The sequence below is a fragment of the Rhipicephalus sanguineus genome, chromosome 4 (genome assembly GCF_013339695.2).
Source record: "Rhipicephalus sanguineus isolate Rsan-2018 chromosome 4, BIME_Rsan_1.4, whole genome shotgun sequence".
NCBI lineage: Eukaryota > Metazoa > Arthropoda > Arachnida > Ixodida > Ixodidae > Rhipicephalus > Rhipicephalus sanguineus.
In genome coordinates this window covers 175,299,117-175,311,611 of record NC_051179.1, presented here as the reverse complement: position 1 = coordinate 175,311,611, position 12,495 = coordinate 175,299,117, and the positions used below count along the sequence as shown (strand labels likewise).

The 12,495-nt window shown below is 44.1% G+C and overlaps 1 protein-coding gene across 2 annotated transcripts in view; it reads right to left on the bottom strand.

Annotated features, from left to right (window-relative positions):
* Nucleotides 1-1,767: 1,767 nt before the first annotated feature.
* Nucleotides 1,768-12,495, bottom strand: part of LOC119390908 (unconventional myosin-XVIIIa) — a 257,327-nt gene continuing 246,599 nt past the window's right edge. Inside the window, exons 31-33 of one of the 2 annotated variants that reach the window (XM_037658613.2) lie at nt 10,282-10,604; nt 9,469-9,624; nt 1,768-4,188 (exon numbers count right to left, since the gene is read on the bottom strand). In XM_037658613.2, the coding sequence (XP_037514541.1) occupies nt 4,074-4,188; nt 9,469-9,624; nt 10,282-10,604 (594 nt within the window). In that variant the 3' untranslated portion in view covers nt 1,768-4,073. The remainder of the gene's footprint in view (nt 4,189-9,468; nt 9,625-10,281; nt 10,605-12,495) is intronic. The other variant, XM_037658614.2, reaches the window with a different exon arrangement.

Genomic DNA, 12,495 nt, shown 5'->3' with positions numbered 1-12,495 from the left:
ATACCCTTCAGATATGTGAAACTATTGAAATCGCAACTGCCGCTTGACCGCGTTCGAAGAAGGCTCAGTAGAACAATGCAATCGCACGAGCTGGGAACCTTTGCTAGTTTTTTAAAATTTTATTTCAAAGCACGATTTTAATATTTACATAAAGATAACAAAATGGCTGCTATAGGCAGATGTGTGTCCGCCCTTGTGATTTGACTGGATTTACTCCACTGATGGTGAGGGCCGTGAGCAACGTGCCACGTGTTTGCCAACATGCACGCAAATTCTCCACTCCGTAGTGGGAGGCGCGCCGCGCGTTCCGTTGGGGTAGGATGGCTAGAATTGTAGCCACCCTAGTTGGGGTGCCTCCATGCGTACCAGCCAGCTGGTGGGGAAAAGAAGCGCGCGCGCATCGTCTCACACGATAAAAAAGCATTTAAACATTGTACTTTATCTGCAAATGAAAAGAAAAATGGCTACTTAATGCGCCAAAACGAAAGTTCAAAAGTAGCCATGGAGCCAACCCGAAATTTTCGTCGACAGGCGGAATTGTAAAGTAGCCACCAACGGCAACCCTGCGGGCAATGGAGGCATGGAGGCTCCAGGTCTGGACTGCCCTAGCGGACTTTTCAGACGCGCAGGCGTGCGTTAGTGGCAAATAAAATGCCGCCGATGCCTTCGGTTGCCGCTAAGTTACAATTACAGATTTTGAATGACCGAAAAATATCTTTCTCGATTTTATGAATTTCCCAATTTAACAAAATGATTTGAGCACTGTCATCACTTCGTTAAATCGAGTTTTAACTGCATTTGGCAGAGCTGTTCACAGCAGTGTCTGCTGTGCTTCTTCAACAAGCTTGGTTAACGACCCCTTTAAAAATTTTATCGATCTAAAATGGAATGAGCTCACTAGGAGAGGTCTTCATCCTGCAGTGGACATGATGTTAAGCAAGTTGTTATTAATTAGCATTTTCAGTAAAACCTTGGCGGTGGCAATGTATGTCGTATAGCATTTTTATAGAGAATGTGTATTTGCGCATGTAGAAACAGTGTCTCTACATGTATACACGTGACAGCTTGAGGAGTTGCTCACCGCTGCTGACTTGTGCTCTAGTTGGTACGCCAATGATGTTTTAAAATAATGTGCAAGAAAGTGACAAGTTCTTGCAGCTGCTATGCACCCTGCAGTGGTGTAGCCACGTAAGTATTTTTTATTAAAGAGGAATGGGCCATGCTGGGAAGTTGTCTTTTTTTTTTTTTCTGCGGTGTTTGTGGCAGGACAGGGGCGGAATGCATGTGCTTCTCCAAGGCCTGCCTGCTAGTTTTAAAACTGTTGAATGTTGGTCCGGTCTCGTGCTCCTTCGGCACATTTTGTCCAACGCTGTAAACGTTGTCTTAACCCTGTAAAACCCAGTGTATCATATATGATACATTAAAAATAATGCCTCAAAAGAGGTAATAAGCCCGTCAAAGCTTCATGGAAAAGCCATTATTGCATATTTAACATGTTATAATGAAGTTACACTGAGTTATTCATTTAATGAATTAATTAATTAATTTTAATTAAGAGTAATTAAGTTATAATCGAAATAAAATTTCACCCTTTTTTTTCTTAAAATGAACTCTACAAGAAGAGTAAAAATGCTGAGTGTTTTTTCAGAATTTTTCTGAAGGCAGAACGCCTCTTGGGCATTACAGGGTTAAAGATTGCACGCCACATGTAGGGCAAAAGTTGGTCACTATACTGACTAGACTGAATAACAAGGAAGGCACCACAAATATTCGTAATTTCTCTTTATTCCACAAGCACTCACACAGAGGGGACATACAAACACGTCTGTCATCGGCTTTCGACCAAACATTTCACGCCCATTTCAGCATAATTACAGAATTATACATACATTTACAGCTAAAGCATGTCCTTGTACGTATCTGAAAATGTGGGGGCCAAAAAATGGGTGTATACAACGCGGTCAGTGATCAAAGCTCACTAGTGAGTAAACTGGCTAGTTCAACAGAGGCGACTCCAAATTGCAATCACGCCTCTGCTCATTTGTCACTGTAAAAAAAAAGAATTAACTGGTAAAGGGATAAGATTTTCGCAGAAAAGTCACAAAGCTAAGTAGAAAGAGCAAAAATGACATCAAGCTAGTTGACACCAAAATTATCCGTATTTAGAAACAACACAAAACTTATTAACCAATGGCACTATAATTAAGTCAGTTCTGGTGCCTGAAATAAGCCATCTCTAATGCAAAAACCGTAAAAAAAAGAATTGACACTAGCAGGATGACTTAAATTAATATTCCCGAGAAAATATACAAGCTCATTCGTTCCGATATAACAGATCATAAACTATGTCACGTTTCAGCATGGAAAAGGCAAAGAAAAGCCTGCAAATCTCAGTGATGACAGTTTCTGCATAGAGCTACTATATTTCACACTTACTCATAATTTTAAAGGAACCAACACTACAATTAAATAACCTTGGCAGGTAGCAGGAATAAACATATATCTTTACATAGATATAAACCTATCTCTCATCTATAAACAAACATCGTAATTATCCAATAGCTTCAGTAAAAGGAAGTTCACCGAGCTTTGAGCAGTTCATTTCACTGGCAAAGCTCACACATAAAAATGCAACTGTTGCAAGCATATTTTTTTACACTGGTCAGAATGAACAATGCAGCCGAGGGGGGTGAGAATAAAGTGTACAAAATTCAACTCGAAGGTACGCGCTTTTCTCAACATCACTTTGTATATGAAGCTAGCAAAAAAAGAGGCATCATGCCTTGGCCAAAAGCTAGCAATATCCACAAAAACTTTGTCTAAAAAAGCAAGGCACTTGCTGGTTTGTTCGATTAAAGCCACGAACATCATCCAGGCAAGGCCAACACGAGAAAAAAACTGCAATGTCATCGCTCTTTGCACGCATAGCAAAAGGCAGCCACAAACAAGGCTCCCGCATTCTGGTGCATACAAAAGAACCTGGCGACATTTATATATCGGTGTATATTTGTTGCCAGGGGATTGCTTGTGCGAATATGCTTTCCAGACTTGACTCTGGAAACTGGTGTAGCGATTGCCTCAGTGGTGACCAATTAGATGTAAGGCCTCGCCCAGACACCTTGGTTTACGGTGTTCCTCGTGTTCCACCAAAACGTACCGCTACGTACAAGTTCAACCCATGCCACATTCGCTTGCTCAAGAATGCCAGCAAGTGGTAACCTTAGGGCCTGAACGCTCTAGCGGTTGCGTGAAATATTTGCGAGGAACAGCGAGGGGCATTGAAAATTCCGGTCAAGTGTCGTCGATTCGAGTGATATACTGTGGCATGTGGCCTTGCCTCCTTTGCTTATTGGAAGTAGTAGTGCCATCATGCACAGTGGTATGTGCGCACACTTAAAGTGTAGTGCGGATCAAGGCAGCACGTGAAGTGTGCAGACCCTAGCTCCTGCATCGGTACTCGTCTCTAAAATTTGTACCGATTGCTGCACGCAAGACACAACCCGTGCTGCAATACAGCAACTGTTCCATTCTCGCAACAAGTACAGTGTTGCTGGGCTAGTAACTAGGAAGTGGGAGACATTGGGACTTCACATTAAACTACCTCACTACTTCTCTGTTATCATAATTTATGCGTTGAGGAAAAAAACAAAAAAAGACAGCATCACATCTGAAGTTCTAACGTCTGTCATATGCTCTATATGTTATGCATATCTGGAATTCCCACTCCTAAGAGACCTGGTGCAAAAGAAGGGCATCAAGTTCCTCGAGCAACAACAAGAAAAAAAAAACGCAGAACAGGAAACACGTCAGCCAAGTCAACTGAGCTGGCCTCAAGGAACATGGGCAATTGAAACATGCGGCATCCTCAGGGAACATCACATTGGGGTAAGTCAACTGTGGCAAGGACAGGCCATGAATTGGTTGGCACTAGCATCGAAACACTCTGTACGTCTCGAGGAACAAAAAGGAACAGAAGAAGAAACGATCAGGAACATCGGTGGTCCAGTTATGGTGATGTGCGTCGCACTCTACGACGATCTGCTAGGTCCAGTGGCCGTCCGCCTGCGGCAACATCACACGTCCACGAGCTGGTCGTCCTTGTACGAGGTTGTCCGACCACTGCCAGAGTCGGCCAGCTCAAGCTCGGGGCTCACAGATGACAGTCCAGAGATGGGACTCTCATTCGATCTGTTTGGGAAACAGTGGATGCAAGGTTGTGTTGAGAAAGACGCAAAAGTCTGGCCTAGTAAGTTGGCCATGCTCCCCAGACTCTAAATAAATCTCTAACAGAATTTATTTATTTATGATGTTAGCTACAGCGCCTACAGGCATTACAGTGAGGGGGGGACTCAGAGGAAAGGTAGCAAGTACACATGGAATTTACAACTTGCAACCTTTAGACAAGCGGTCTTCCACAGGAGCGCACTATACACTCAAAACAGAAATACACGAAGTAGTCATAGAGATGAAAATAAAACATCATTTGCAGTAATATGTACTAATGTCTTGTGTCCTGTGGCAGTGTAGTCCATTCATGGTTTGTTCTTGGGGAAAAAAAGACATTAAAGAAGTCTATTGTACCTCTTATTTCTGTAATTTATGCTCCTTGAGTGGAACAACTACCTCTGATATGATTGGTATCACACTTGAATTCTGTTCATTTCTCGTTAAACAGAACTCCTGTTAAATGGAATATTATTTCCTGTTTCTTTAAGGTTCTATTTAAAAAGAATCTACTGCACACTGCTAAGTACAGTAATACCTCGTTAACTCGAACTCGCATATCTCGAAAAATCGGCTAAGTCGAAGTTTTCCGCGGTACCGAACAATTTCCCATAGGTGCAATGTATTTATTGCCCTTTATCTCGAAGCATTTCCGTGCCCACTTTCGGTTATCTCGAAATCTCGACTGAGAATGGAACCAAAACTTCGCCGCCGAACCGTTTCACAAAATACTAGCGGCAAAATGTCATACGTTTCACAAGGTTCGCGCGAGGCTGCCGCGTTTACGACGAAGTGAACACTGTTCCCGAAAGTAAAGTCGGAACCCAGCGGCATACCAACTTTGTCGAGCAACCCTGTGTCACGTCATGTGACGCTATAGACGTGCACATAAGCAGGCCCTGCAAAATAGCTCGGGTCGTACACGTTTTGTTTACCGTCAGATGCGATTTCGGCATTTTATTTACGCAAGGCACGTCGCGCGGATTTTTTCGTCGGCCATGCGATGTGGTGAGGATAACGCCACCAAAGCAAAGCAAGTCACTGATGCTGCAAAGAAAGGTAGCCCTAATCAAAGAAACGGATTCGAGGCTCGAAGTTTCCGGACGTCAGAACGGCGCTGAATGTGTGGCATCGTGCGAGAGGAGCCCCTTCCAGTCACATCGACAGATAAGGCCGATTCTCTGGACTTAGCGGTGGGCTAAACTGATCTAGCCTGCGACATCGGCTGGTTTGACCATTTTTTAAGCCAAACAATGTGGCGTCACGCACAGTGATCGCGGCAGCGTCGACGCAGCTACTCGAGGTGTGACGACATCCGCCGAAACAAGAAACATGCTTCGCTTGATGCGAAATAAATTTGAGTGCAGCGGCGCGGATGATCGGCACATGCGACGTGTTAAGCAACTCGAGAAAGCTTTGCTAGGTACAAGTGTTACTGAGAGGCAGACCAGCCTTAGTCGGTCTCTCTGCACTAAATAAAAAGGCAGTGTCGAAAAACACAGCTGGTTAATAGCGATGGTATGTCATTATTTTTCTTCAAAACCTTTACAAAGAGCCAGTTAGGCGCTCCTGTTAAGAAACTGGTCAGCAGAAATAACGTTTCTAGCTAGAACTGAACTTCTCAATGGAATTTGTCCAACTTTGCTTATCTCGAAAATCTGCTTATCTCGAAATTTTTTCTGGTTTTTACTACTTCGAGTTAACGAGGTATTACTGTAGGCATAAAATTGAAACATGTAAGTTTCAAAACATGCAAATGCTAGTAGTTTAGCTAGTGTGACAAGCTTGAGATGGGTGATGTAGACAGGCGGAGATAACGTCCACCCATGCAAATGCACACACATCACATACTACATGCTTGCCAGTGCACGGTCACGTGCCCACATCGTACAGGGTCACACGATCCAATGTGTTGATGACTTTTTCAATTTATTGCGATGTATAGATCTACAAATAACTAGGCTTGTGCGAATAGTAAATTTTAGGCTCGAAGCGAATAGTGATTTGGTCGAATAATCTCGAATCAAATTCAAATAGAGTATATCACATTTTATAAAGAAAAATGAGCATATTTGTCATGGCCCAACTAACCTGCACAATAATTTTTTTAATTGAAACAAGGCATGTGCAAATGTCATTCTTTTTGGTTCAAAGGGAAGTGGAAGCAACTTTGCATAGCAGCAGGATTTGACTTTCGGTAGAATGCAAGTGATAACCTGTAAAATACCTGACCTTTTTAAAATTTACTATAATTAGAGCATATAAGCTGGTATAACAAGCTTTTAAACTTAAAAAATGAATTGATGTGAGGGTAATTTGTTCATTTGACCTTGAAGTGGGGCTTCGCGGCACTGCAGATTTCCCCTGCATAGGTGTTTACATGGCCTAGCACTCCTGCACTGAAGCGAAACCAGCTTTACAGGGTGTTACATGTGGTTTATATGTGTCTATTCGTTTATTTCGAATACTTCGAAATTTAGAATAACTTAAATTCATTTCAAAGCGAATTCGAATACTGTAATATTCGCTCGAATATTCGAACTGCTCGAATATTCGCACAAGCCTACAAATAGCCTTTAGCTCACCTAAAATTTGTGATAACAGCTTCCTTGCTCTCATCATAAGAAGCGTAAAATGCTAAGGCGCTGCTTTCTGTGTGTGTCCACCTTTAAGCTTTTTACTGTAATAAGCGTAAATTCACAGGTAAATTCAGAATCACAAACAGCAGGACCGATGATGTTTTTGGAGCACACTGGTGAGAATTCCACTGGCAGTGTTCATGCACTAGTTACCGTACCAGACTTTCCGTTTTATGTTTTCACATTTTCTGTGTGGCCATTGGAGGTGAGGAGGGCAGGAACAGGAGTTGAAACATTAAGTTTCTGAATAAAAGTCAAGATGGCCATGCCCTGCAGCGGGAAGGATGGATTGGCACCACTGCCTTTGTGATTCTGTGCTCCTGTCTCGCGATTCACGCTGACAAACTGTTTTTTTTCTGGCACTTACACTGCATTTTCAGCTAAACTCTTCGATGCAGCACAGATTAGGCATTCCAGATGTTGAAACTAATGGTCCTGAAAAATTATTTTCCCTCACATTTTCCCGACTCCCAAGGCTTGTGTCTCTCCCTCCACGAACTGTTAAAATAACGCCTATGGGCTGTGTAATTTCCACAAGCAATGCACACTGGAATTTTTCCCACTGGAAGAGGCAGAAAAAAATGCTGATGTGTTTCAGTTGTCGCCAACTATCAGCATGCAGATGTACTGTTCAACTAAACTTTCTGCTGGGCGAATTGGTTCACACTTGCAAGGGCAAATGTTTCTTGCGCTTGTCTGTGTCTTCTGCATCTTTGTCTAGTTTGTGTGTAACCATTTTCCTCTGCAAGACGTAAAATGCTCACGGAGATAAGCACAACAATTTACGGCTAAGTAATGCACATACTTTTGCTCCCACCATCTTCTGTTTGTGTCATATCAGCATAAATCTGATTCAAGCACTTACCGTATTTACTCGAATCTAACGCGCACCTTTTTTTCGGCAAAACGAGTCGAAAAATCGCATGCGCGTTCGAGTACCGAAAAAAAAAAAAAGAAACTCGGTTATCGTATTGCCATCGGCATTTCAAAATGGCCGCCTCCTACGCGCCTCGGCCATTTCTATCATTGTTTCAGTTCGTACGTGTGCTGAGGAGTTTGTCATCCCGTTCTACATTCGCATCGGTGGCATGGAAGTGCCCACTCCAAATACTCGATGAGTGCACCATGATGTCGCATTTCAAAGAAAAGTTATTACATGTGCAGAGACGGACGGAAATCGGGCCGCATCGCGGTCATTCGGAGTTGCTGAAACGTGCGTGCGAGACTGGCGCAAACAGAAGCAGAAGATTGTTTTACAGCAAAGCTTCACGAAAAAGCTTCTGTGGATAAAAGCAGGGCCGGTTTGCCGAAATCGAAGAGCGTTGACAGCGACAAGGAGTTGTCCGACAGCGACGAAGACTGATCCATTATGCGACTCGTATCGCCGCCGTAGTGGTGACAGTTTCAGCGGCAAGGCCCGCCGTTTGACTTTGTGTTTTCTTTTTTTGAAACTTTAGTTCTTTAAAAGCCAAATACTTGTTCTTATGAATGTGCGAAGGTGGACTCCTACGGACTTCTTTTGTTCATTTCTCTCACGAAAAATGGGTGCGCGTTAGAATCGATGTTGTACTTTTTTTTTTTTTTTGGTCGCGGAAAACGGGTGCGCGTTACAATCGAGGGCGCGGTAGAATCGAGTAAATACGGTACATCAGAGACATTACCTTTGGCAGCCAGATTTGTAGTGCATTGATGCGGTTACTTCAAGCAGTCGTGCACATCAGTCGTTACACTAAAAGCTTTGAGGTCGCACTTCAATCCATGAGCACTGTACATTCCTTAAGCTGCCAAGTTTAACACGAAAGGAAGAAATTGTGATCTAGCTATTCGTAGCACAAAGCTACAGAGGAAATGCATATCAATTTCTGAGAATGAGAGCTTCCCATTTGATGAAAAATTCATCCTAGCCTGGGATGAACTTCTTTCGTCAGGAGGGAAGCTCATGTCACATTTGAGTGCAGGTAGTGCGTGCCGTGTACTGTGCTGAAGCACTGAGGGCAGAGCAGGTGACGGGCAAACATATGTTGATATCGACGTGACAATAGAGGCTGTATCTGCTGATGGCCCGATACAAATCAGCCCACTCTACAATGCACCATATGCTTATGGCAATGAACTGGCTGGACCAACAAAACACAAGAGAGGCCATGGGTACATTACAAAGTTGCTGAGCAATCTTGCTGCAAGTTTCTCGGAGGCACTGTGTGACCCTGCGTGGCATGAATTCTGAGGGTTTTACTGCATACTGCATGGCAGTATGCACTACAGTAGACTCTCAGTAAATGGAAATTTCTTAAATAGAATTCCTGCTTACATAGAACCTCCTGCTAAATAGAACCTCAATAATGATTGATTTCATACTTGAATTCTGCACCCCTGTTCATCTCTCAGTAGAGAGAACCAGGTTAATGAGAGTCTACAGTACTATATCTAAAATACTGCATGTGCAAGCAGTATGCACATCCTCATTATACTGAGGCCATACCAAGTGATGAAGAACAGGCAGGTTGCAGACATCCACTGCCAACACAAGGCAAGCAAACAAAGCAATGGATGCGTGCCGTGCTGTTAGGGTTGAGCAGCTCCGGCATGCCTAGAGCAAGCGTACCTACTGAGTGACACGGCAGCCGAACTGCGGCGGCTGCTGCCGCCAGTCACCGGCAGCGGAGACATGTCCCCCATAGAGGACAGGCGTGATTGGCTGCCCAGGCCATGCCTCCGCAACAGTGTGTCAATATCCACATCGTTGTCACTGTCGGAATCGCTGCAGAAAATGAAACAATGAAAACAGAGACTTGAGCTACAATCAACTCCTCGAGAACATTTCTGATTTCTCACTTTCAAGGAACACATCATACTCTGAACTTCGAGCTTTCTTTTTCCAACACAAAAAAAGTTGGAGCGTCCCGCAGGCAAAACAGCTGTCAAAAACAGCTTGAAGGGACCTGGGGGACCGTACAGGCAGCAGCGAAATAAATAGTCACTTATATAACTTGGTAATTAAAACTGCAGAATTATTAAACAAAGCAAGACCAATAAAAAGAAAATACAACAAGATGCCCATATACAGCAAAATGCACCCACATACAGCAAAGAGCATATTCAGAAAATGCAGACGACTTTTCGCGTACATAAAAAAAGTAGAACAACGCAAGAATGACTGTGTAGAGATATAAATGAAGACTCCTGGAGCAGCAGGGAATGCACTAGAACACAACATGAGTACAGTCTAAAATGCCGGGTACTGTGCGAGGGCGACTGCCCGAGTCATCTCAGAAATGGCAGGCAAAGGTTTAACGAGGGATTCGAAGGCAAGATTTTTCACAAACATTTATAGGGCGAAATAGAATTGCACTGTGATACCCACTAGTAGTACATAGTGACCCATTTCATTATTAATGCGGTTTAGTGGGAAGCCTACCTGTCCTCAGCCACGTCAGTGCCAGAGTCCAGGTCTTCCTCGAGTGCTGCCTGCAGGTCCTGGATGCGCTGGCAGGCCAGCTTGAGGTCCTGCTTGGTGCCCTGCAGGTCCATCTCGGCATTCTCCAGGGACATCTCGAGTTCGTGGCAGCGTTGCTGGGCCTCGGCCTCACGGTGCTGCAACGTTGTGCAGTCCTCGCGCAGCTCGCGCATCTGCCGCTGCAGCTTGCGGCAGCTCTCCAGGCTCTGCTGCTCCTTGTGTATCGCCTGCTCGGATTCCTCCTGCAGCCGGTTGCACTGCTCCTTCAGGCGCTGCACCTGGCTCTGCATGAAAAAATGTGCACGAATTACATTCAACGTGTATCCTAACAAGACATATGTTCAGGGGAAGAGGAGAGGCTTGACGCGATGAGAAAACATTGAAGTGGGAATGTCACTGGAGCTTCAACAAGTGGACTTGTCTTCGTCAGGTTGCAGCCTTAATGAAGAAAAGTCCACTCCATCAAACACTGGCTCCGACAAGATTCCCTGTTCAACATGTATGTCACAAAATCTGAAATGTCACTGAAATGTCGCATTCATTGCAATCTTTTAGACAGACTGCAGCAGAAGCTGAAGATCACCAGTAATGCCAACGAGTTGGAAAATGGGGCTGCTAGTCAAGAAAAAAGCAGTAGCGACATGCTACATACTATGAGTACTTCTCTATTGCAATAATAGCAACACTTCCAGCAATAGTTACAATAGTACATAACTACACTATAACTATTACCTGCTACATACTACTAATACATACTACGCACAGCATAAAAGAATATGCGCATTACATCACATAGAAAACAACTGATACTGCATTTATGTGTTGCAAAAAAAAAAACATACAGGCGGAACAGTGACAAACAATCCACGCTAATGTTCTTGTGTAGCTCCACTGCTGTGAAAGCCGAGGAACTGCATAGCACGGCCACCCAGCGATTCCCGTTGTGCTGCTGTTTCTCTGTCTATGAATCATCTCTCACAGGAGTTGATAACACCGGAGCCGGAGAAGTGCCGGTGGAAGGAGCAACCACGCACCTGGCGAGGCGGTGGCACCCTCTCTTGTGCGGTGTGGGTTTTCAGCCGCATGTTTCCAAAGCGTTTTTAGTGACTTTAAATTAATTCATGTGATTGCTTCTTGGTTATTTCTGGTAATGCTATCATTTCAAAACATTGTTCCTTTATTTGAATCCAGCTTTGAGCATTGCTAGCCTTGTTTAAGGCCTGTATTGAGCACTTGATTTCGAGCAAGATCACGCCACATGATATCTATGGATGGATGACAAGCCCGGCCCCTAAAGTGCTAGTTACCTAAATGAATGGAGACCGCCTTTACAAAGACTGTTCTTACACACAATTCACTGGGTTGGCAAAGTCTGCGTCCTGTACGCAGCCTAAATTGCAGAAATCGCTGCCACAGACGCTGGACGACAATGCACTCATCGTTGTTTACGTGAACCACATGCAACTGACAGCAAATGACAGAGCTGGTGCTAGTATTTCGCGAGTCTTCCTGTGACGTCAGACTTGTGTTGACACATCACGGCAAAGCTGCTCTCTCGATAGCGACACTGAAAGTGTTTCTTTATGGTGGCGGTACTAGAAAGGTGTTCAATGTGTTGCCAAGCACTATGACACCGTTTTTAGGGTTCTCGACACACGTGTTTTACAGCGAAAGCTGTTATGAGATCATTTCACCGGCCGTTTTTGGCGCCGTAGTTGTCCGCCGCCGCCGCCGCCGCCGGTGTCCGTAACCAGTATCGCTCGAAATAAGAAAAAAACTAAATAAGAAAAAAATTCCAGGATGGAACGAGGTTCGAACCTGGGTCCTCTGCGTGGGAGCCCAGTATTCAACCTCTGAGCCATGCCGGTGCTTGAAACTGCTTTGCTAAAAGGTCCTATACAGGCTTCATGTCGGGAAGGAACCACATTAGCGTATGCAATATAGCGTGGTAGATGAGTAAAATAAGCACCAAGCGTAGCACAACGCGAATTCTGTAACCAGGCGTCACACAATGCGAATTGCGCAACGAGTAGGTTGTTGAATGCTTCCAGCCCATTACAAAGGGCTCTGCAATATTTCTTCATCGTCATCAGGCACAACATCAACAAAGTGCGCATAATGTCTTACATGCGTTTAGCAGGTACCAACGCTCTCCGTAGAATCACGAAAAATGGC